Raw genomic sequence first — 22,136 nt, 5'->3', positions numbered from 1 at the left:
TGAAGAGTACAAGCTTTTTGTTCCCATTTGATTTTTCCTCAAAATTTCTTGGAATCAAGCAAACCTGTCATGTAGTTCTACATCTGGCACTCCTCTGGCTCCATTTTGAAATGAAGCTCAGTTTTTGTTTTGGGTATACTTCACACTACAAATTTGCAGTCATCCCTACTGAAATTCCTGATGAAGCTGGAAAACCAGTTATTGCAGATTAATCCACAAGGATTAGATTAGCTAGAGCCCAGACTCAAAAATAACACACACCCTTTTCCAAGTAGGACCACCCAGGCTTGCATTTTTGGCTCTGTATATTACAAAAAGACACACCAGTAAAGGGCATCTAAAAGTATATCAAGACACAAATAAACTCCAGAATCAGCAGCACACAAAAATATAGCAGTTAAAAGATACAGGCTTCAGAGGGTCTTCCCTTTTCTAGCAGTGTTTGTGCCCACATCCAGGTTGTGGTACCACATATGGAGCTGCAGAATCCCAGAATCATTTAAATTAGCAAAGATCTCTGAAATCACTGAGTCCAGCCTGTGACTGAACACCACCATGCCACCAGACCATGGCACTGAGTGCCATGTTCATTGTTTCCTTTAACACCTCCAGGGATGTTGACTCCACTGCCTCCCTGGGCAGCCCACTCCAATGTCTAATCACATTTTCTGGGAAGAAATTCTTTCTAATGTCCAACCTAAGCATCCCCTGAAGCAACTTAAGACAATGTCCTCCCATCAGCTGGTTGCCTGGGAAAAGAGGCTGACCTCCACCTGGCTACACCCTCCTTTCAGCAGCTGTAGAGAGTGATAAGGTCCTGCCAGAGCCTCCTCCTCTCAGAGGATGTGGTAAGCTCTAACAGCATGAGACATGCTCTTGGCTGCTACACCTGGCTTGAGGTCTAACATTATTTGTAGCTTTTCTGGACTAATCCCAGTCTTTCAAGATTTTGAAAATTAGATTGTGCAAACTTTGTTATCCAACAAAATCAAACTAATAGGATAATGGCATGCAGGTGTGGTGCAGTTATATAGGTAATTAGACTGTTTAATAAATCAGATGTAGAGATTATAGATAATGATTACTTATGCATTATCTTCTCTTAGAAGTTTCAGGACTAGGAGCTGTATTATCTATCAAAACTGACAGACATCAACTGTGATTCACAGATCAGTAAGCAAGTTCAGGTTAGGAAAGCTGACTTCTATCCTTAGTGGCTTTCACTGAATAAACAAGAGCCAGTTTAACAGAATCAGCTCTGGGCTTCCTGAATCCAAACATCTCCTCCCAGATCTCAAAACATGTAGTAGTTCTTCTAGTAATCCCCCTTAGGTGCAGGACACCTCTTTTCTCAAAGGGCCCCAAATCCATTGCAGCACATCAGTGACATGCAGCCCAACACTCCCAGCATCTGCAGCACTGTCTCCATGGTGGGGATGCTCTCCACAAGGCTGCAGTTGAAGGGTAGAACAGAAATAACACTTAAAGGGAGCTAAGGAACACACAGGACAAAATGGAAAATGTGCAAAAAGGACATGATGCACCTGACAGACAAATCAAGCAGTTTGCCTGAGTGCTGTGTCACCTGATGGTCTGTCCCCTGCTCCACTGGGACTGCAGTGCTTCACTGCCATGTGATGAGCCAATGGGTCACTACAATCTAACAGCAGTGCTGTTGTATTTGTTAATATGTGTGAGGGACCAGACACACCCCAGGGGTGAGACACGTGGTCCATGTTCACATGGAAGCTGACTCCTATTCCCAGGAAACCAGCCACCCTGAGCATCTACAGCTGAAACAGCAGCAAACCCAGATCCTCAACTGCAAGCTGTGCATGGGCTGTGTTCTCCAGGAGCTGGACAGAAGCAGCTGCAAGGTTCAAAGAAAAGTCCCCATACTGTGCTCAGTTTATTAGGGAGATTTATCGTGTGCTTGGGAACATCAGTGTAGGACGATGAGGACACCAAGTTCTGAGGAAAACATTAGTTGTCAGGTTAGAAAACTCTGGATTTATAACTTAATTTATTTTAGAAAGATGAACCTTGAACAGGTTGGATAACAATCCATGATGTTGTCACTGGCACCTAGCAGAAATTAGAAATTAATTAGTATTTGAGTCTTCTCCTTAAGTAAATGCATTTAACAATCAAATTATATTCATATACATTAAATACCATAAATTCTGGAACAGATCTCAAGTACTGTCAAGTTTTGGCTAGCAAATGACTCTAAAGAGGTGAAGAGCAGATAGTTCAATTAAAGGGCTGCTCGAACTTTTTGGTGGGAACAGTACCTGCTAGTCAGGCTCTAATGGACAAAGCACGTTATGCTCCATCCTCATACCATTAGTACTGGTTTTCAGATTTACAGAACTGCACAGTGGGAACAGAGATAAGCCACAACCCATGAGCATATGTCTGTGAGTGTAAATATATACCCATGAGCATAAAAAAAAGCTATTTCTGGGCCATTCTAAGGCTCTTTTCTACTGCCATGGCTGCTAGGGTATGTTGGTAAGTCACTGTTCCTTATTTCTATGAGTGGTTTTCTTTCTTTGGTAACTAAAAAGCATCAATATATAAATAAATGTAGATGTAATACACACATTTACACTCCTGGCACACATGCATATCCGGCTACCTCTTTATCAGTCTGTAGAGTCCTCCAAGTTCTAATATAAAAATAAATTCCAGAGGCTGATATGCGAGTTCCCTCTTGTGACCAAGTGATGTTATAGCAACACCTAAAAGGACACACAGAATGTGTTTAAAAAAACACATTAAGAGAGAAAAGAACAATGCAAACTGCACAGAATCCATCAGTTTCACATTTTTTTGTTCACCAGCCATTGCTCTAACATTAAAAATAAATTAAAAAAACCCCACCATCTGTGCATAGTACAGAAAAGAATGAACAGGAATATATCTGTGAAGAAGACTGTCAGTAAAACGAATTAAAAAGGAAGATAAGGTTGATAAAGCTAAAATATTATTTTATCTATGCATGAATCCTAGGCCCCACAGATAAAATCCAGATAAGGTGGAGGAAAATGGTTGATACCCCTTCTATAACCTCTATTGTTGTTAGAATTTCCCTTCCTGGCACAAGAACTGCAACAAACCCACTTCCTCCTCCTGCCAACTGGGTGAACAGATTTTCTCAAATCTGTGAAAAAAAACCTCCAGCACTTGGCAATGGCAGAAAATGAAGATAAGGACATAAAGAGAGCATGAATTATTGTAATATAGGATTGAAGGGGAATTTGCACAGTTGTTGAATCCTGTCCTCTGATCTGAAGCATGGTCTTGTATTTCTACACCATCCTTAGGCAAAATTTTCTTACCTGCTCTGAGATTTTCCAAAGAGGGCACTGGAGGCTTCATAAGCAGCTTTGCCAAGCTATAACTCAGCTATAAAACTACAAAGCTTTTTCTGGTATTAAAGCTCAAAATGTTTGCCACTACATCAGGTGCTAACTTACCAGGTATTTCTTCTACCAGCTATTTTCTGATCAAATCAAATCTTCAGCTGCCTGCTATGGACAGCCTTAGTTCTCTAAGGCCTGTGTTTGCTCAGTGTGAAGGGCATCTATTTATTAAAGAGGGTAATCAGAACCAAAATATTAAAGATGGCATCTTAAAGACAATTTTTTGTGTGCTCAACTCAAACGCATTTATCAGAACCTCAGTGGACACGGCCATTTCAGAGGATTTCATTACTCAGGCCAGACACTGTGATCTCTACACCAACACCAATAAACAGAAGCTGAATTAGCTGGCAGGTTATTTTTAACTCTGCTTAAATAATATTGAGTCAGAGGATCAAATAACCTGTGCTTTACAGATTAGTGGGCAGTTACTCATTGAAAGTGTCACAGCACTAAGACATTAATAACCTAATAGGCACCAACAGCCCTGAGCAGCCCAGCCTCACCCCCAGCCTTGCCCCAGGGCCCCAAGTGCCCATTTAAGCTCACCCCTGGCCTGTGAATCCCTCCCTGAGCAAAGCAGGAGGCTCTGCCACCCCTGAGCCTGGCCAGGAGTCCTGACCCAGCTTGACCACGGACCTGCCCCACCTGCAGGGACCTGCTCCATGGTGTGTCACCTGTGGACCCGCCTTGCTGAGCTGGGTGGTGACCCCTGCCCAGCTGGCTGCCAGACCCCTGGCTCCCAGCCAGCCCTCGTCTTACTGGAACCTTCTTCCAAAAGTTAATGATTGAAAAACTGGGGTTTTTGCTAGATAGAAATGATAACAATATAGATATATATATTTAAATTAAAGAATAAAACACATTGGCCCAATGAGGTTTGAACAGCATACCTACACTACACCACAGGAATACAGCAGCTTCTCCACACAGTTTATTTTCAGACAAATTATAAACTATTAATACACCTTTGTGAAAGGACAAACAGCACCTCTATCAAGAAATTTCTTATCTTGTTTTGCAATTTGATGGGCACTGTTAACTGTACCTATTAAAAATTTTGTCTAAAATGTATGTCTAGCATAAACACATACATACGAACTGTAATATAACATCTTATAGAATCACAGAATTAAACAATGGGATTGGATTGGATTGCAACACACCTAGAGTTACTCCCTTCAGTGACTCATTCTTATTTCTGGAGAGACAATATTAGACTGCTGTTGCATTTCTGAAAGTGCATCTCATAAGGATTTGGTCATATAAACCCATATTTTACCTCATAATTATAAAGGAATGCTTTTGCAAAGAGGCATATAGATGAGCCATTGTTTTCCTAATTGTATTTCAGGCTCAGTGTGTACACTAGGAACATTTACAAAATAATTTGGGTGATTTCTATTCCCAAGACAGGCTGCTTCTTGCTGCCTGCCTGTGCAGCAGCTGGTGTCTAGCAGAGCAGCTCATGAGCTCCAGCAAACACGACATACTAACCCACTTTCTGGGCAGGAGTCTCATTCGCTGCTCCAGTCTGCAGTGTTAGGTTTAAATTGTTAAAGCTGCTGAGCTTGATCACAAAGTTGAAGTGTTTGGGTTTTAAATGAAGAATTATAATTAAACTTTTAAAAGGAATGGCTACAATATAGGACTTATTTAGCTTAGCACACTGATACAAATGCAACTGCTTTCAGAGCCAAGCTAAGACTGACCCTGAATACCCTTCAGCATGGAAATGATGGGGCCTGTGTGAATTCCAGCCAAAGCCCAGCACCATGGCCTCCTCTGTGATCTTCCAAGAGCTGAAGACAGCACTCAACCAAGAGCTGTGTCCTTTGGTTATGCGGATTTGTCAGAATCATGATCACAATGAAAATGAAGCAGAGCTTGCATTAAAATAAATCCTGCAATGAAGTTCAGCTATGCCAAAGTATGGGTGTCAAAAAAGCTGGTGGTGAGATCTTTTTGAGACCTCTCTGTATGAACTGGCTTTGTACAGCACAATGCACTGTATAGCCTCCTGCTTGATTTTACAATAAACATCCTAATTTCCTTAATTTTTTTCCCCTGAACTCTCTCCTCTCATTTTCGAGTCTGTCTGTTAAAAAGTAGATAAGAAATGGCCAATAATTTCTAGACTTTTCACACTTGTAAAGTGTGAAAGTCCTTGTAAAGCTTTCAAGTTCATGGCATACTGCTTCCGATTTGACACATATTCAGTTTTTGGTCTCAGGGAAATTTTGATTTCCTGAATGTTTTCTTATACTAATTAACTCATGGCTTTATTCAAACCGTTTTTCTTGATTACTACTTCAAAGCCCAGTGATAAAAAAATCTGAATATCATTCTTGATCAAAGTGCAGCAAGAGTATGTATTATGAAACCTCTGTGAATTACGACGCAAAACATTCCTGTAAACACCATAAACACGAGAAGTGTATCTTTCTGTAAATCTGGTTTGAGAACAGACAACCACAGGAGGAAGGCTAAGCCTGACTGTGCGTGGCTTTGACGTGGGCAGTAAGGGCTTGGGAAAGGAGAGCCTGGATGCAGGGTACCTGTGTCAGGGCCAGCCTGGAGGGGCTCTGAGCAGCCTGCTTCAGGGAAAGGTGTCCCTTGACAGGAGTTAAGGCAGCCTGACCTTTATGATCCTTTCCACCCAAACCATTCTGTGGTTCTGTGATCCAGTGATGCAGCTGGAGATGCCAAGCTCTGGTGTCAGGCCCTGGGGTATGAGTAGAAGACAGAATCTCCTGGGTGGGCCCATGTTTGTGCCTATTTCCTTCCAGTACTGTCAAATCCATGGCTAATTTTTTTTTTTATTCAAATATACCTGTAAGCATTTGAGCAATAGTGACTACAGCTATAAAATGCATAGAATTCTTCTATACTATTTTATACTTGTCCATTAGGTATAAAATGGACAAGTATGGGTATAAAATGTGTTTTATAAACACATGTAGGTATAAAATATGTTTCTGGTAGACCAGATCAAAACAGGAAACTATCCTATACAGAAAGCCTCAGAGATTAACCTATATGAATGTGTCTAAGGTACATTTGAACCTGTTCCTGCACAGCAGCCCAAAGGTTACTGGCAATGCACCAGAGAAACCCATGACTGGTGGATTTAGATAGTAGCTGCAAATCTGCACTAATCTCTGTTTACAATCTATCCTCTACTACTGTCTACAGAGAGTAACTACTAAGCTGAAGATGGATTTCATAGCAGTATATACCGAAAAAAATCAGTTTTAAATCATCTACTAGGTACAAAATACTTGAAAAATTTACCTGGAACCTAATCTCCTACTTCCTGTAAACTCTGAATAAAGCAGTCAAGAACCACATAGGTAAGAGTAATTTTAAAATCAATATAGTTTAAAAAATCTAATCTAAACTATATGGTAGATTTTTTAAACTATATTGATTTTAAGAGTGTGGTGCATTTTGTCTCTCTGTTTGAAGAAATTGAAGATGACTTGAGGAATTGAGGAATTTGAAGATGTCACAGTGACTGTATGACAAATATTCCTTTCAGTTTGTTTCATTAGCCTTTCAACATTTTCTAGGCTTTTACATGTGTGAGAATAAACTGTATTTTGAGGTCACACGAATAGTCAGTTAACTTTTGCCAGCTTTGGTTTTATGTAGGGCAGATATAATCTACCATGGAAATGCTGCACATGTTTAGAATTACCTCTTCAGAAAAAAATTATTGAAAGGCTTATTACTGGTAAATAATTGCTATATGCAAGAGCCAGGAAATTCGTGGCTGCAAGTGTTTTGCAGTTGGTAATAAAAGCTCCGTTGTTCAGATACAGCAAGATATAACCACAATAATAATGCATTGCATCACTGATCAGCGATGCACTGTGCAGTGTGTCTGCATAGATTAAATCTGAAAGGTTTTTTTGCAAATTATGCTTTAGATAACACATGAAAAGGCATACTTTGGGCATCTGCAGTTTAGACATGGTGCAGTGCTCAGTCCTCTCTCAGTGGGGTGCTTTGGAGAGGTCCCAGAGAAGATACACACAGCCAGCAGGGAAAGCCTTGCTGTTCAGGATAGGGCCCTTTTTGGCCAAAAGATTGCTAGGAAATCAGTAATAGCTGCTTGTACACCATCCTCCTTTGAGTCTCTGATTCCATGCCTAGCTCCCACGGGAAGGGCAGGGGATGGCTCTGCCTGGAGAGGGCAGCCCCTGGAAGAGGCTCGTGGGGCAGCTTCCAAGGGTAAGCCCAAGGAGAGCTTACAGGCACTTCATGACAGGAAATGATGGAAAATACATGTGGCAGGAAATGAAAATGAACAAGTGTGTGCCCAGTTGGCCAAGAAGGACAATGGGACCTGGTCTGTACCAGCAACAGTGTGGCCACTGGGACCAGAGAAGGGACTGAGCCCTGTACTGGGCACTGGTGGGCCACACTTCCAGAGCTGTGTCCAGTTCTGGTGCCCTCACTGCACAAACACTGCAGGACTGGAGTGGCCCAGAGAACAGCAACGGAGCTGGGGCAGGGTCTGGAGCACAGCTCTGGGCAGGAGCAGCTGAGGGAGCTGTGGGGCTCAGCCTGGGGATAAGGGGGCTCCAGGGGACCTTCTTTCTCTCTACAAGTCACTGACAGCAGGGTGCAGCTAGGTGGGAGTCAGTGACCAGGCAACCAGCAATAGGACAAGAGGACATGGTCTGAAGCTGGACCAGGGGAGGTTGAGGTTGGGCATTAGGAAGAATTTCTTCCCAGAAAATGTCATCAGACATTGGAATGGGCTGTGCAGTGGGGTCACCGTTCCTGGAGGTGTTGAAGGAAAAGCTAGACATGACACTCAGTGCTGTACCAAAAATCACACTAGGAAAAGCCAGTGTCCATGAAAAAGACAGAAGAGTCCTGAAACTTTATTCCAATAAACAGGGAGAGGCCACAGGGGCACAGGCCCATGGGATCTTCCCTCTCTTGAGCTTTCAGAGGGCACAGTCTCCTTCTATCCTCAACTCCTGGCCACATGTTGTCCTCTTCCTTTCCCCATAAGCTGAGGCAGTAGGAAGGTACAGCCTTCCCCAACCGCCTACCCCATATTCCCCCCTGAAGCTGTAATTTTACCCCAAAGTGCAGAAACTCAGGTTTGTGCATTTTGTCAGTCTCACGAGTCAAACCACGGCTTGACGTGGGTAGAAACATTAAGACCTATGTTGAAGACGTTGACACCCATATCCTCTCCCATGGACTTGCTCGGAAAGATATGAGCACACATCCTTCCTATCAGTGCCACGGTCTGTTTGACAAGTTGGTGTTGGTCACAGATTGGACTCAATGATGGCAGAGTTATTTCCAACCTAAGTGACTGTGTGGCTCTGAGATGGAGGCCTAGTGAGGGGGAACCAACCGCCTCCTGCTCTGAGGGCCAGGAGCAGCCCCCATCCATGCGGGGCTGTCACCGCTGGCCCCAGGCCCACACCTCGGCCCCCCCATTTTAGCGCGGGCCGAGGGCGCCGGGCGCGAAATGGCGCCGCCGTCATCACGTGCCCGCCGCCCGCGGCCTCGCCCGGCGCCTGCGCTGGGGCGGCGGGGCCGCGGCTCCGCCCTCGGCGTGTCCCGGGCGCTGCGGGCTGAGCGCGGTGCTGGCCCTGCTCTGCCCCTGCTCGGCGCCTCGGCCCGGCCTCACGCTGCGAGGGAGCCGCGCACCGGCGGCGGTGAGCGGCGGGGCGGCCGCGGGGACCGGCCCTGGCGCGGTGGCCGGGGGGAGGGGGGGGTGTGCGGGACAGGCCGCGGGGGCGGCCCGGGTTGCGGAGACAGACGGGCGGACTGACGGACTGACGGACGGACAGACAGACAGGCGCATTCCGCTCCTGGAGGCTTAAATTCAACCTGAGCGCCCAACCTCGTGAGGGGCTCGGTGTGCGGTGCCCTGGGTTTGTGCCATCCCGGGGGCTCTCACCGAGCGCGGTGCCTGGGAGCTGGTTTCCCCATGTAAACAGCTGCCATGGCTTGTTGAAGTCGGGTAGGAAGGTTTCAGGAAAACCTATGGAAGTAGCGATTGTTTTCAAGAAAACCTATGGAAGTAACGATTGTTTTTCATTCTTGCCGTGGGCGTGTCGGAGAACCCACAAGAAAGCTTTTCTAAAGAGCTGTGCAGCCTCATATATGCGTTGAGTAAAACGAGGGGTCCTGGGCATGGGGCACAGGGGGGAGCTTCCTTCTGAAAGTAATGCATCAGTAGATGTCCAATATCTAAATTTCACCACCGAAATACTACTAAAAGTTGCAATGCATTTGTATTTTTTTGAGTTAAAATTAATGCAAGCATTAAGATGTTCAGCTGAATATGGTTATTTTTAGAACTCTGAGGGTTTGTCATAAACGTACTAAAAATGTGCTAAATCCTTTGAGTCAGAGGCTCAGTTTTGAGAAAAAAATAAGGACTGATTAAAAAAACCCTAAATAATCCTCTTCAGAAGCAAAAATGCCACCCATTAAAAGTCTGTATGCCCTAGATGAAGAAAAAGCTTAATCTCTGAGCTCACCATCCTGAAGGACGAGATCTTCTGAGAATTTGGCTTAAAATGTGTTTTTCACCTATGTTTTGCACCGCACGCAGTGGTTGGATTTGTAGTGGCTGCAGTTTTCCAGGGCTGCCTGCCCAGACTCTGCATTCCGAGTTCCTTAACGTGGTGAGGGGGTGGCCTCGGGTGCTGTCACTGAACTGCGATTTCTTTAGAGACACTGATTGATGGGACCGGTATTGCAGCCGTGTAAAGCAGGTCCGTAAACAGTAATTTCCACGTGTTAGAAAGTTAAAGCTTAACGATAAAGATGCCAGGTTTATCCCAGAATATTTCCCAGCTTGTTTATTTGGAAGGGTTTTTATTTTTCAGGAACTCAGTTTTTGCTGCATTTGTGTTTGGTTGCTACTGTTTCTACTAGAAACCTGATTTTATGGTGTTTTATTAATTCCTGTTGAGTCCCGGTGTTAAGAACTGGAAGGGAAATCCAGAAATCAGAGGAAGCAGTTACATTTTGTGGCTTGAATCTGTGATAAGTTTGTTTACAGTAATGAAACCTTTTTTTGGACTGATGATGTAGCCTAGGAGGTAGTGGCTTGTTTAACAGAACGACTGCTGACCACTTTTCAAATCCCCCACCAAGCCCCCATGGCACAGGAGAGGTTTTAATGTCTTAATTTCAGCAGAAGTTTACAGCTCTGTTGGCAGGATAAGTTGCAGAAACAGTTAATTAACTTGATTTTTTCTGACTCCTGTTGGCTTTAGTGCATTTGAGGTAGTTTGAGTAGGATAATGTGCAGCTGTCAAAATACTGGATCACAGGTAGAGCTGTGTGGGGAGCATGCACCAATTTTCGATACTTTGCTTATACAAATGAGGATATTAATAGTTTTGGTGCATCTCAGCAGTTATCAAAGTCTTTCATTTCAGTGGCTGTGTTGCTGCTGTTTATCTTTGATAATCATGTGGATAACTACCTTAGATAACAATTCACTGTTGTTTGCATAACAAGCTTGTATTTGATTGCATCTCTGATAACTGTAATACTTTATTTTATACATTTCTGCTTACATATGCTAATATTTACATTGCTTTGGATGGTTCTTTTGGCCTTAGACACTCAGATGTACATTGGATGTACATCTGATTATGTTTTTACTGCTAAGAGTCACTTCCAGTAATTTTTTTTTTTTAAATGTACTATCTGAAATTCTGCTAGTTCTTATCTGCAGTGTAAAAGTATGAACTTCCTTCTCTTCTGAGGGGTCTTGGGACAGGTCTGTTCAAGAGAAGCTCTCTTCCTCAGGGATACTCTTGGTTATTTGGCTGTTACAGGTCCCATCTCTGTGAAATTCAAAAGCCTGCTGAGCATTGTAGGTAGTCTTTATTGACTACCTACATTTGATACAATTTTTATTACAAAAGGATATTACTGTCCTTTCCTTGATTTTCAGATGTCAGTTTACTATTAGTAATTATTTTTGGCTGTGGCTGCATGAGGGGTGTTGGGAAGAACATTGAAATCCTGAGTTCAGAAGAGGTGCAAGGGAACTCATCCCCCATCCCATGATGGGGTGTGTAAAAGCAATGTAAAGTTTATCACAACAAGGATTTCAGGGTTTTGTTGTGTTTTTATAAAACAAATTTCTTTGTGATGTTCCTGTGGGTAAAGCTTTGAATATTTACTTATGATGGAAGACTGAAACAGAAGCATACTGTAATGTCATACTAAAAGAAAACAATGTGGAGGGAGGCAGGAGACTGCTGATGTGAAGCCCTCGATGCAGTGCCTGTGGTGCACCTGGCCGGGTGTCCCGGGCTGTCACCTGGCTGCCAGGAGCTCGTAAACAGGGAGGTGGCTGCGGGCTGGGAGCTCTGTTGTTGTCGGGAGCAGCTCCTGCCGTGTGACTGCAGCCAGGCCCGGGCTGTGCACGTTTGTGCTGGGGAGCTGAGCCATGTGGCCTCTGTGCTCATCACAGGCCATTGGACAGCCTGGCCACAGAAGGGAACAAGGCAGGAAAAAACATTTGGGTGGGTTTTTTTCCTCTGTTTTTCATGACTCTTAGATTACTTTGGTAGCTATGGTGTTGTTTATCAAGATTCACTAGTAGTGATAATGATAATGCAAATACTGAATAACTTGCTGTTTACAGTACTGTTGACCAGGAAATGTAAATGCAGTTGCAACATTTGTTTCCCATCACTTTTATACTTAATCGGATCTTATGTTTCTTTCAGTGATAATATTTGCGTTGTGGGATAAGCTACCTTGTGTTAAGATGACCCCCTCAAGCTCCTTTACAAAAGCAAGAAAATTAATAAATCGATGTCAACGTGTTTCCCCATCATTTTTGCATTGGATGTAATATGAAATATTTTTTTTCAAAACTAACACAGGTTTTTATGGCCTTTTATCTGGACAGGAGGGGAAAGCAGACAGATGCATGTGAGTGCCCCATGGCTGCAGCTGCCTCCGTTCACTCATTTATTGCCTATTGTAACTTGGAACAATTCTTTAGGTAAGAAAGTTGTTTCAAAGTATGTGATTTATAAACGTCATACACTTCTCTTTGAATCTTTAAATTGCATCTCAGTGTATAATGTTATTTAAGCATGCTGTTTATATGTGGCATTATAAACCTTTCATTTGTTAGACTCTGACAGTACTTATGGAAATTAATTCTGGTGCTGTACAGACTCTGCTCACTTCACAGGAGAGAGAACATGTGATACTTGCAGGCTGTGCAATACAAGGCCACCATAAATGACAGATTTCTTCAGGTGCCTCCCACAAACAGATTTACTAATGAGTATCAGCTTTCTCTTTATAGACAAGCATGACTACTCAGCTCTAAATTTTCTGTGTGTGAGCTGAGCAGCAGCATTACTTGCACAGATTGCAGTACTTGAGTTTGATTTTGTGTGGAAGATGGGGGCTGCTTCTCATACATTCCTAAATAGTGTATACTACACCTTTGTTAAGCTTGGCATCTATAAAACTGATATTAACTGGTAGTTTTTCTAAAGATGATTATATGATCTGGGGAAATCAAGAGTCTTGTCCAATTTTTAAAGAAAAATAGAGAAGTTCAGCATTGGAAGATTTATCTAGGTGTTATTACTGGTTGAACACAATACCTGGTAAACATCTTCTGTTTTTACAATGTGTCATGATTTAGTGAGGTGGGTGTTGCTGTTCTTGTAGCTTTCCATTAGAGCATCTTCAGCTAATGTAAAATTGGTAACTGGATATGGGGGGGTTTGGGTCTATTTTCTCATAGTGCGCCGAGATACTCTGTCATATCAAGACACAGGATGGTTTTTTCATTAGTTTGTGGGAGGATATTTGTACATTATTGATATATTTTTTTCTAGATACGGTTTAATTAGCCAATATTGTTTGTTTACTGCCAAGATTATCATGGTACAGTAAGCATACTTTTGGAGTAAAAGTCAGTAAAGTTTAACATCAAGGATCCTCAAATGTCACAGTATCAGAGGTCCTGTCTTTAAGTATAACTTTTGATTCACATGGTTTTGGCATAGACTGAAAAATTATAACCTGTATATAGGCTGAAAAAAGTTAAACATTTGTTTTCAAGGTTTGTAGTTTTCTTTGGGTAATACTCGAGAATTCAGAGGTGTATCTGTGTTGCAAAAGAGTGCTTATGTGACTAAAACTGTAGATAATACAAAAGCTATTTTTTTGCCAACAGTTACACCTTCCCCTTAGTTAAATGGTGTTTTTCAGATAATGTTTGGTAACACTGATGTGCTTGTTACATTCTGTTGCTCTGCTTCCACATCTGCCCTCAGAGCAGTGGGTTCTGTTTGTCTCAGTCTCTGTTCCAAATTGATGTCAGTCTTTCCTATGGCTTTCCCAGACACTGCAGAACAGTTTTTCTTTGGTTGGTGGCTTCACAGGTCAGTTCATCTTCTGGGACCCATCCCTGCCTTCTGGTTAAGGAATCCATGCACACATACAGGATGACTCAAGAGTGGGATGGATGTTCAGATACCAGAAAGGTGCTGGTAACTTGACAGGAGCCTCCACATTCTTTGGAGGTAGGGCTGTGTGTGTGTGTGTGTGTGTGTAAATCTCTCATTTGAATGCTGCCTGGATTATATCACAAGGGACTGACATTTAGCCAATTTCAGTTGTGTTTTAAAATATATACTGTTCACAAGGATTCAGAATGAAATCAGGATTCTTATTTTTGCAGTAAATATTGCGGCTTCGTACAATGCATAACCAATGGAACCTTTTTCTGGCTTTGCATCCCACACTGAGTAATAGGAATTAATTTTTCTAGATATAAAGGACTGTAGTGTAGAATTCTAAACCTAGAAATTCTGGAGACAGCAGTTTCTAAAGGCTGTAGCATCAAGAACAAGTTCTGGCCAAATTCCAGCAGGCAGAGCATAGATGCTGTGTATATCAGCAATACTATGCTTACATCTCTTCCTACATCTGGAGTGCTGCTTCTGGTCTGTGGCTTGACCTGTGCTTTAGGGAAATGCCCTTTCTGGTTGTTCTCAAATGTCAGAGCTTCCCTGGGGGAGCCAAATCAGCACCCCTGAAGTTCAAGAAAGTTTCAAGTAAGATAGGAGAAATTACCGTTTTTATCAGAGACTGATCTTTAACTAAGATGTGTAGATCTGCATGGGAACAGCAGTAGCAAGGAGAAGCTTCTCAAACAATAGCATTTGTTCAATTTCATTTTTTTGTTCTGGAGTTTTGTTTTAGTAAACATCCAAGTCTATAAATCCTCTGAAGTAGGGAGGAAGAAAAACAAGCAGCAGGTGTATTTGACTCAAAGGTATTTAGCCTTTGCTAAATTTAGCAAGGCTGTGATCAACTGTAAGAGAGAGTTTTGTAATGGTTAATTACTACATCCACACTTAATGGTTTGGAATGCCCATTTGTTGTGTGACTTAAAGTAGTCTAAAGTCATAAAATCATAAAACGTGGTTGTGTAGATGACAACTTGATGGTCTAATAGCAAAATGTTTATTCATGCTGAGCCTGCATCTTCATTACATTAGTAACACTATTAGTGTAAGCCACATGTCTACTCAGGGAAGAAAAACTATTATTTAATATAATTTAAAGAGTGTTGCTGGCTTATCTGTCTGCATATATTGCTGATGGAAATTTAAATAGACTGGGTGAATATGTATAAGAACTGCTAAAATAAATCCCTTGATGATTGAGATAATTTGTCAGGAAGTCAAGCAGTAGTAAAGCTGGTTATATGAACAGTCCCTAATAAATTGGCTGCATTTTTCTTTCTCAAAGAATGCACATGCTTTTTTTCATAAAAACTGAGTTTATCAGACACTCATGAGCCAAACAGATCAGGTTTTATAGATTGGGGAAAATGCCAGGTAAATTTTTGATAGGTTAGTATGTATTTTGGCAGCTGTTTTTGCAATACACAGATTTGTGGGTGGTTTTTTTTCTTCCTTTCTCCCTCCCCTCCATAATAAAGATTCTAGGGAAAATTTTAAGTCCAGAAAAAGCAAGCTGTGGGGGTTGCCATGGAAGTTTGTTCAGTAGAAATAGATAATAGGCTCTGTTCTTTCTTGAAAAATGCCTGGTTTGAGAATACTCACTTCACACAGGTTGGGAAGAGAGAAGGTCTGGATGAACATCTGGTTAGTGGGACATGGGAGAAGGGCCTTCAACTTCTACTAAAATGAAGTGGCAAAGCCAGTTGTTGAAAATTGAGCAACAGAATTCAGTCTAGCATGGACTTGGTTAGGTTCTACTGCTTCAGCCTGTGAAAGCAGAGCTTTTTTATTATAGTGCTCTTCTGAGCTCTGGCTCATGAGGCAGATGTCCCTTGCTGAAGCAGGTCTGTGCAGTTTGCTGATTTCCAAGGTCATTGTCCTTTTCCTGCTGAAAAACAGCATGTGGAGCTCAGTTACTTTGCCCTGCTTTGATAAATGGCCTCTGAAGTTTTTTACTGTTAGTTATGCAGACACTTTGCTCTGCTTGACATTATTTGGAAAAAAAGCACACTGAGGAAGGTGGGCAAAACTTTTCTGACTTCTGAACGTGACTGTGTTTAAAAAAGGAGTTTATGAGTTAGGTTTTTTAGTTGATAAACCTTTTTTAGAGGTCATGAGTAGATTCCATAGTTTGTCAACTGAGTTTAAATTTAAACAATCTCATTTTCTACTTCTGAATTAAATTGCTTTTAAATTCTTCTTGATCCCTACAAAATGCTTTATGTACTATAAAATACTACCACATGAAACTACACTTGGTAAATTAACAAGTCCAAGTTCTCTAAAGTAACATCATCCAAGTTGTACAAAAGAACAGGTATTGAAAGAGAAGGTCCTTGCCAATATCTGTGCCCTGGATATTGACATATGGATATGCTTCTTTTCAAAATAATGTGCTGTATGTGAATGTTCCTAAGTTGTTATTGCTTACTGTGTTTCCACTGGCCTTTCTCCCTTCCTCCCATAATATTCTGTGTTTTTCTAGAGACCTGTTGCACGTGAGACCTTTCAGAATACCTGTGTAGTTTGAATACCTTGGATTGTTACATTCTGAAACTTTCACCATGAAGAGAGCTGGGCAGAAGGTGGTGGCTGGAACTGAAGCTCCTGGAACATCACAGACAAGCAAAAAACAGAAAACTAGTTTATGTGGCTCAGGGTTTGGGGAATCCGAGCCGTGCACCTCGATGGACTGGGGCAGCCTTCCACACCACGTGATCCTGCGTGTTTTTCAGTTCCTGACTTTAGTGGATAGAGCCAGGGCATCTTCTGTTTGTCGAAGGTGGAATGAAGTTTTCCACATCCCAGATCTCTGGAGGAGATTTGAATTTGAACTTAGCCAGCCAGCCACTTCTTACTTAAAGTCTACACATCCAGATCTCATTCAGCAGATTATCAAGAGGCACGCTGACCATCTGCAGTACGTCAGCTTCAAGGTAAGCTGTGGCTGAGCTGTGGGTCAGTGGCACGTCACTGAGCACGAGGGATGCAGCTCTTCTGTGTCAGCTGCCTTAAGGCTCGTACCTGGCAAGCCTTGTGTTTAAAAATGCAACTACTGCAACGTTTTATTTTCACACATGCAGACAGTTTCATCCAATTTTGTACACTCTAACCTCTGCAGAATTAAGAAATAGTGGATGTGGTGCAAAACAGAGGTGGAAGGTGAGGCAGAATAAGAGATTTGTTCAAAGTTATTCTTCAGGCTTATGAATTTTGAATCAGTTCATTATTTAGATTTATTTATTTATTTATTTATGAAGATGCAAAGGTGTTGTCCATGTAGATAAAATAGATTCATTTGCTGGAGCAAGGACTTTGTCAAGTCTTTTTTGATCTCTAAAAACTGGCATTTTAAAAAATGCATACATATCACTTTATTGTAGCATCAGTAGTGTTACAGTATTGCAGTAACATGAGGTTATTTGAAGACAAGACTTAGGTCTAAGGTTTGTGTTCATACTAGAATTACCCAGCAGTCATACTCAGAAAAATTTTCTAGTAGTAACTTCCCTGAACTCTTTCTGGTCTTGAAATTTTCAGTCAGTGTTGCACTTTGTGCCTGTGATGATTGCAATCAGGAGCTGAGTAGATGTGGAATCTGCAGTCTTGGGTATCCATGGTGCTGTTTTCTAAATAATACTGCAGAATGACTTCACTATTTTTAAATTGCTTTTACAGGTTGATAGTAGTACTGAGTCAGCAGAAGCAGCCTGTGACATCCTTTCTCAGTTGGTGAACTGTTCTATCAAGACACTAGGTTTGATCTCTACAGCAAAACCAAGCTTCATGAATGTCTCTAAGGTAAAGTTTTACAAACTGTAACTAGCATTTCTTAATTCACTTTTAAACCACTTCAGCTTTCCTTATGTTCTGTTCTTAAGTTGATGGCAATTTTATGAAACAGTCTCTAGTTACATTGTAATAACAGAAAAATTAGTTTCTGGAAAATAAAGGGCATTTTTTTTTTCTGCAGAAAAACTCCAGATACTTCGGGCTCATCGTTGTATCCAGTTACCCTTGTAGTTATCAATGTATTACAGTGAAATGATAAATCAGAGTAGATAAATAATGAGTGTAAGGTTAATTTTGTCACATGCAGCAGCATGTTTTTAAACAAAGATCCCCTCTGTTTACGTTGAAATAATTCTTTGTTCCATGAAAAAGGGGATCCATGGGAAGTGTTAATTTTTGTACTTTCTGTGTTGAATGTGAGGTCAAAGCCCTGAAGTTTTGCTCATCTTATTATAGAATTTTTTCCCTCTTTCAATTTCTCTAAATAGGCTCATTTTGCATCAGCACTGACAGTAGTTTTTGTGAACTCTAAGTCATTATCATCAATCAAGATTGATGACACACCCCTTGATGATCCTTCCTTGAAGGTTCTTGTTGCTAACAACAGTGATACTCTAAAACTACTAAAAATGAGCAGCTGTCCTCATGTTTCACCTGCTGGTGAGTACTGAATGCATGTGAAAAATGGAGCTGTAAAAAAATATAATTGACTAAGTCTTGAGTTTGGACAGTTGGAAGGTGAAGAAGAAAGTGATTGTTAGTGAATAAGTTGGGTTGATGAATGTGGGGGTGCTGCTCACTTGACTGCATCTTCTGGAATCCTGGGGATATTTTTTCATTTTCTCCAGCTGCTTTGCTGCCTCTGATGATAGGCCTTGAGGCCTTCAAAATTAGTGCAAGCCTTTCACACCTGCTGAAAGGATGTGATGTTCATTGCTTTCCATGTGAGGGTAACCTAATGGATGCTCCTTAATGTGTGTGCAGATCTGTAAACTTAACTAACTGGTGTTCTGTGGGAATCCCTGATCCATGAATCAGCCACTGCTTGGTGGGATAAAGGAGGTTATAACAGTTGTCAGTAATTGTTTTGCAAGGTGCTGAGAGTGTGTACAAATTTCAGAAACCTGTGGTGTTAGACTGTGAGTGTTTCAGCTTCCACAGTGCCCTCGTGTGTCCAGATCTGGGACTGGTGACTTCCTCATGGGTTGGTGAAGGACTCACTTCAGAATACAGCCTTGCTGAAATTTCAAAGGGCTTCAGGATCCCTTCTCACTTTCCTTTCTCCTTAGTGCTAGGAAAAAGGAGTCTGGGTCTGGTCTGTTCATTTGTTCTTTTCTGGAGTCCACAAAAGATGGCTTTATCTGTGTTCTTCATATTCCTGCAGATTAGGAGGAGTTAACATTACTTAGATGTTAATTCACAGAAGGTTTAGCTGTTAAACTGGGTGGTGGTGATTTAAATAGTTGAAATTTGAAGGAATGAGTATTAGGGAAGGGAATGGCAGCAACTTCAGCTGAATCTGATGGGATTTCAGTTGCTTCTTCATAGCTGAGGAAATTCTGCACAGGGAGGGGCAGAAAGGAGATATGCAGGTTCAGGATGAATGTGACTTGTGTAACTTTTACTGTAAAGTGTTAAGGGCCAGAACTTTAAAGGTTGTGGATACCTGGAACTTGGGTATTTCATGGGGTTTGGATATAAGCATGAAAACTCAAGCCAGCTTTACAGAGAACAGCTGTGCTTATATTCACTTTTTATTTTAGAGAGTGAATTTTTTTTGTTCCTCAGGTATTCTTTGTGTGGCTGATCAGTGCCATGGACTCAAGGAGCTGGCTTTGAACTACTACATATTAAGTGATGAACTGCTGCTGGCTCTTTCCAGTGAAAAGCACGTTGATCTGGAACACCTTCGCATTGACGTCGTGAGTGAAAATCCCGGCCAAGTTCAATTTCACACCATTAAAAAACAAAGCTGGGACGCTCTTGTTAAACACTCCCCCAAAGTCAACATTGTCATGTATTTCTTCTTGTATGAAGATGAATTTGATGCTTTCTTCAGAGAGGAAACGCCTGTCACACACCTGTACTTCGGCCGTGCAGTCAGCAAGGCCATGCTGGGCCGCATTGGCATGAACTGCCCCCGGCTGATCGAGCTGGTCGTGTGCGCCAATGGGCTCCAGCCCCTGGATGATGAACTGATCCAGATCGCTGAGCGCTGCAAGAACCTGACTGCCATGGGGCTGGGGGAGTGTGAGGTCACCTGCAGAGGTTTTATTGAATTTGTCAAGATGTGTGGGGGCAGGCTTACTCAGCTTTCCATCATGGAGGAGGTGCTGATTCCAGATAGTGATTACAGCTTGGATCGGCTCCATCTGGAAGTCTCCAAACACCTTGGCAGAATGTGGTTTCCTGATATGATGCCCACGTGGTAAATTCTCTGTGTGGATAAAATGGTGGGATGGGGGTGCTGCTTTCTATGCAAATAAAAAATTTAAAAATCAAATGTGAAAATTTTCTTCCAGATTTGAGTTTTTCTTCCTTGAGAAAACGTCTGTTAGACTAACAGCAAAACACTCTAAAATATTAATTATATATTGAAATAGAAAATAGATTTAAGTGTACTTAACGGTTCTGAAAGTATGTCTGTGGTTTACAGGTGCTTCAAACTTCAATGAATTTTGGCTTCTCTGAGCTTCAGTTTAAACATTCCGTTTACTTTCAAGTGGGTTTGGGTTTTTGGGTTTTTTTATGTCTTTGTTTACTCTTTCTGATCTAGTCAGAAGAGAAGCTATTTTCCTTTAGGAAATATATCTGTGGAAGGCTGGATAGAATTTTGAGTACAGTATTATTTGTCATGATGTTTTATATAGCTATTTTTTAAATAATTCATGTTTTAATTGTAAAAGCTTGTATATTAAAATACACTATCCCAGGTTAATCAGATATAGCTTAAATTCATGGCAGTATAATAAAATGTTAATAAGCTTATGCCTACAAGAAATTTTCCAGCTCTAAATTGCACTTTAAGTAATTTTGTCAAATTACAGAAACTAGAGAATGCATTGTACAGTATGTTGTTTTTGTCTTATGAGCTAAAAGGATGAAAAAGAGATTTTGTTCAAATTACTGATTATAAGTTTGGTTCTAGATTGATTGCTTGAGTGAGTAATAAAGCACTTTGGAAGCTGTCAGGACAATAAGGAATAGCTTTGGATTTGGGCTCAAGTCTGTAATCAAAGACTGATGTCTGAATGCTGTTCCATGCTTTCATTGCTAAGAAAGATTTTATAAATGTAGCTGGTAAGAAGGAAAGATCAAAGGCAATACAATTGTCTTTGATCAATTTCTGTTTGGAATCAAGAATTTATAGCACTTAAAATTGTCACTTGGAGGACTAAATGGACTGTAGAAATCTCACCTGTTTCTTCCAGAGCTTTGTGTAAGCCCTGATTTCTGGAGAAAGGCTTGCTGAAAGTAATCCTGAAATATTTAATTCAGGACTGTTTAATACTTGTTGCTATTAATTGTTTTTTGAGACAGATTGTATTATATTTATTTTCTTAAAAGGGGAAAGACATGGTGAGTTGGTGTAAATTAGAGTATGTATTTTTGTGTTAACATTTTGCACACTGTAAACTTCAATGCATTGTATATAAATTTTTGCTGTAATGATTTTGGTGCCACACTTGTTGCATCTTCCTGTTGATAATGAGAAGTCTACACGAATTTGCTGGTGGTGGTTGTCACTGTCATGGCTTAACCCTGGCTGTGAGCTGAGCCCCTCACAGCCAGAGGGATGGGGGAGAGAATCAGAAGGTAAAAGTGAGAAAACTCATGGCTGGACATAAGGAGTTTAATAGTAAAGGAAGAGCCACACAGGCAGGGAATCCACTCACCACTTCCGTCAGCCATGTCCAGGAAAGCAGGGCTCCATCCCCCACAAACACAAACACCCCCTTCCTCCACCTTCCCCCAGCTTTATATGCTGAGCCTGATGTCACACAGTATGGAATGTCCCTTGGGTCAGCTGGCCTCAGCTGTCCTGTCCCTGTCACCTCAGGCTGGGCACCCTCAGCCTCCTGCCTGCTGGGGCAGTGCAGGACACAGGGCAGGGCTGGGCTCTGTAGGCACTGCTCAGCTACAGCAAAAACATCCCCATGGTACCAGTTCCAGTACAAATCCACAGCTCCATTCTACTCCTGTGAAGCAAAGGAACTACCCCAGCTAGAACCAGTGCATTTACAGCAGAGAATAAGTGAGTTTCTTCCCCATTTCCACAAAACAGCAGCTCAAGGGTTAAACCACACTTTTCTTGGACACATTTGTTCCCAGCTGGAAGCCCAAGGATTCAAGGTTACACACACCTGAGTCAGTAATGCTTTAGTGCCTGTTGCACAGGTAA

General features: G+C 41.7%; 1 protein-coding gene across 2 annotated transcripts; it reads left to right on the top strand.

The window, feature by feature from the left end:
• Positions 1-8,959: 8,959 nt before the first annotated feature.
• Positions 8,960-21,624, top strand: LOC102064854 (F-box/LRR-repeat protein 21). 2 transcript variants are annotated; one of them, XM_074552052.1, is made up of 7 exons: positions 8,960-9,118; positions 12,352-12,447; positions 13,853-13,993; positions 16,428-16,878; positions 17,621-17,743; positions 18,223-18,394; positions 19,523-21,624. In XM_074552052.1, the coding sequence occupies exons 4-7, from the start codon at positions 16,507-16,509 to the stop codon at positions 20,164-20,166; spliced, it is 1,311 nt and encodes a 436-aa protein (XP_074408153.1). In that variant the 5' UTR covers positions 8,960-9,118; positions 12,352-12,447; positions 13,853-13,993; positions 16,428-16,506; the 3' UTR covers positions 20,167-21,624. The 2 variants fall into 2 exon arrangements, with proteins under 2 accessions (XP_074408153.1, XP_074408154.1); XM_074552053.1 differs by having other exon boundaries at positions 8,963-9,118; positions 12,326-12,447.
• The last annotated feature ends 512 nt before the right edge of the window (positions 21,625-22,136 follow it).

Source organism: Zonotrichia albicollis, chromosome 15, assembly GCF_047830755.1.
Source record: "Zonotrichia albicollis isolate bZonAlb1 chromosome 15, bZonAlb1.hap1, whole genome shotgun sequence".
NCBI lineage: Eukaryota > Metazoa > Chordata > Aves > Passeriformes > Passerellidae > Zonotrichia > Zonotrichia albicollis.
This window is presented reverse-complemented; position numbering and strand designations above follow the sequence as displayed.

Excerpts from the sequence above, each read along its gene's own strand:
- LOC102064854 (XM_074552052.1), top strand. The coding sequence starts at position 16,507 with ATGAAGAGAGCTGGGCAGAAGGTGGTGGCTGGAACTGAAGCTCCTGGA. Across the intron at positions 16,879-17,620 it reads TGCAGTACGTCAGCTTCAAG|GTTGATAGTAGTACTGAGTC; the intron begins GTAAGCTGTGGC and ends TTGCTTTTACAG. Across the intron at positions 18,395-19,522 it reads TCCTCATGTTTCACCTGCTG|GTATTCTTTGTGTGGCTGAT; the intron begins GTGAGTACTGAA and ends TTTGTTCCTCAG.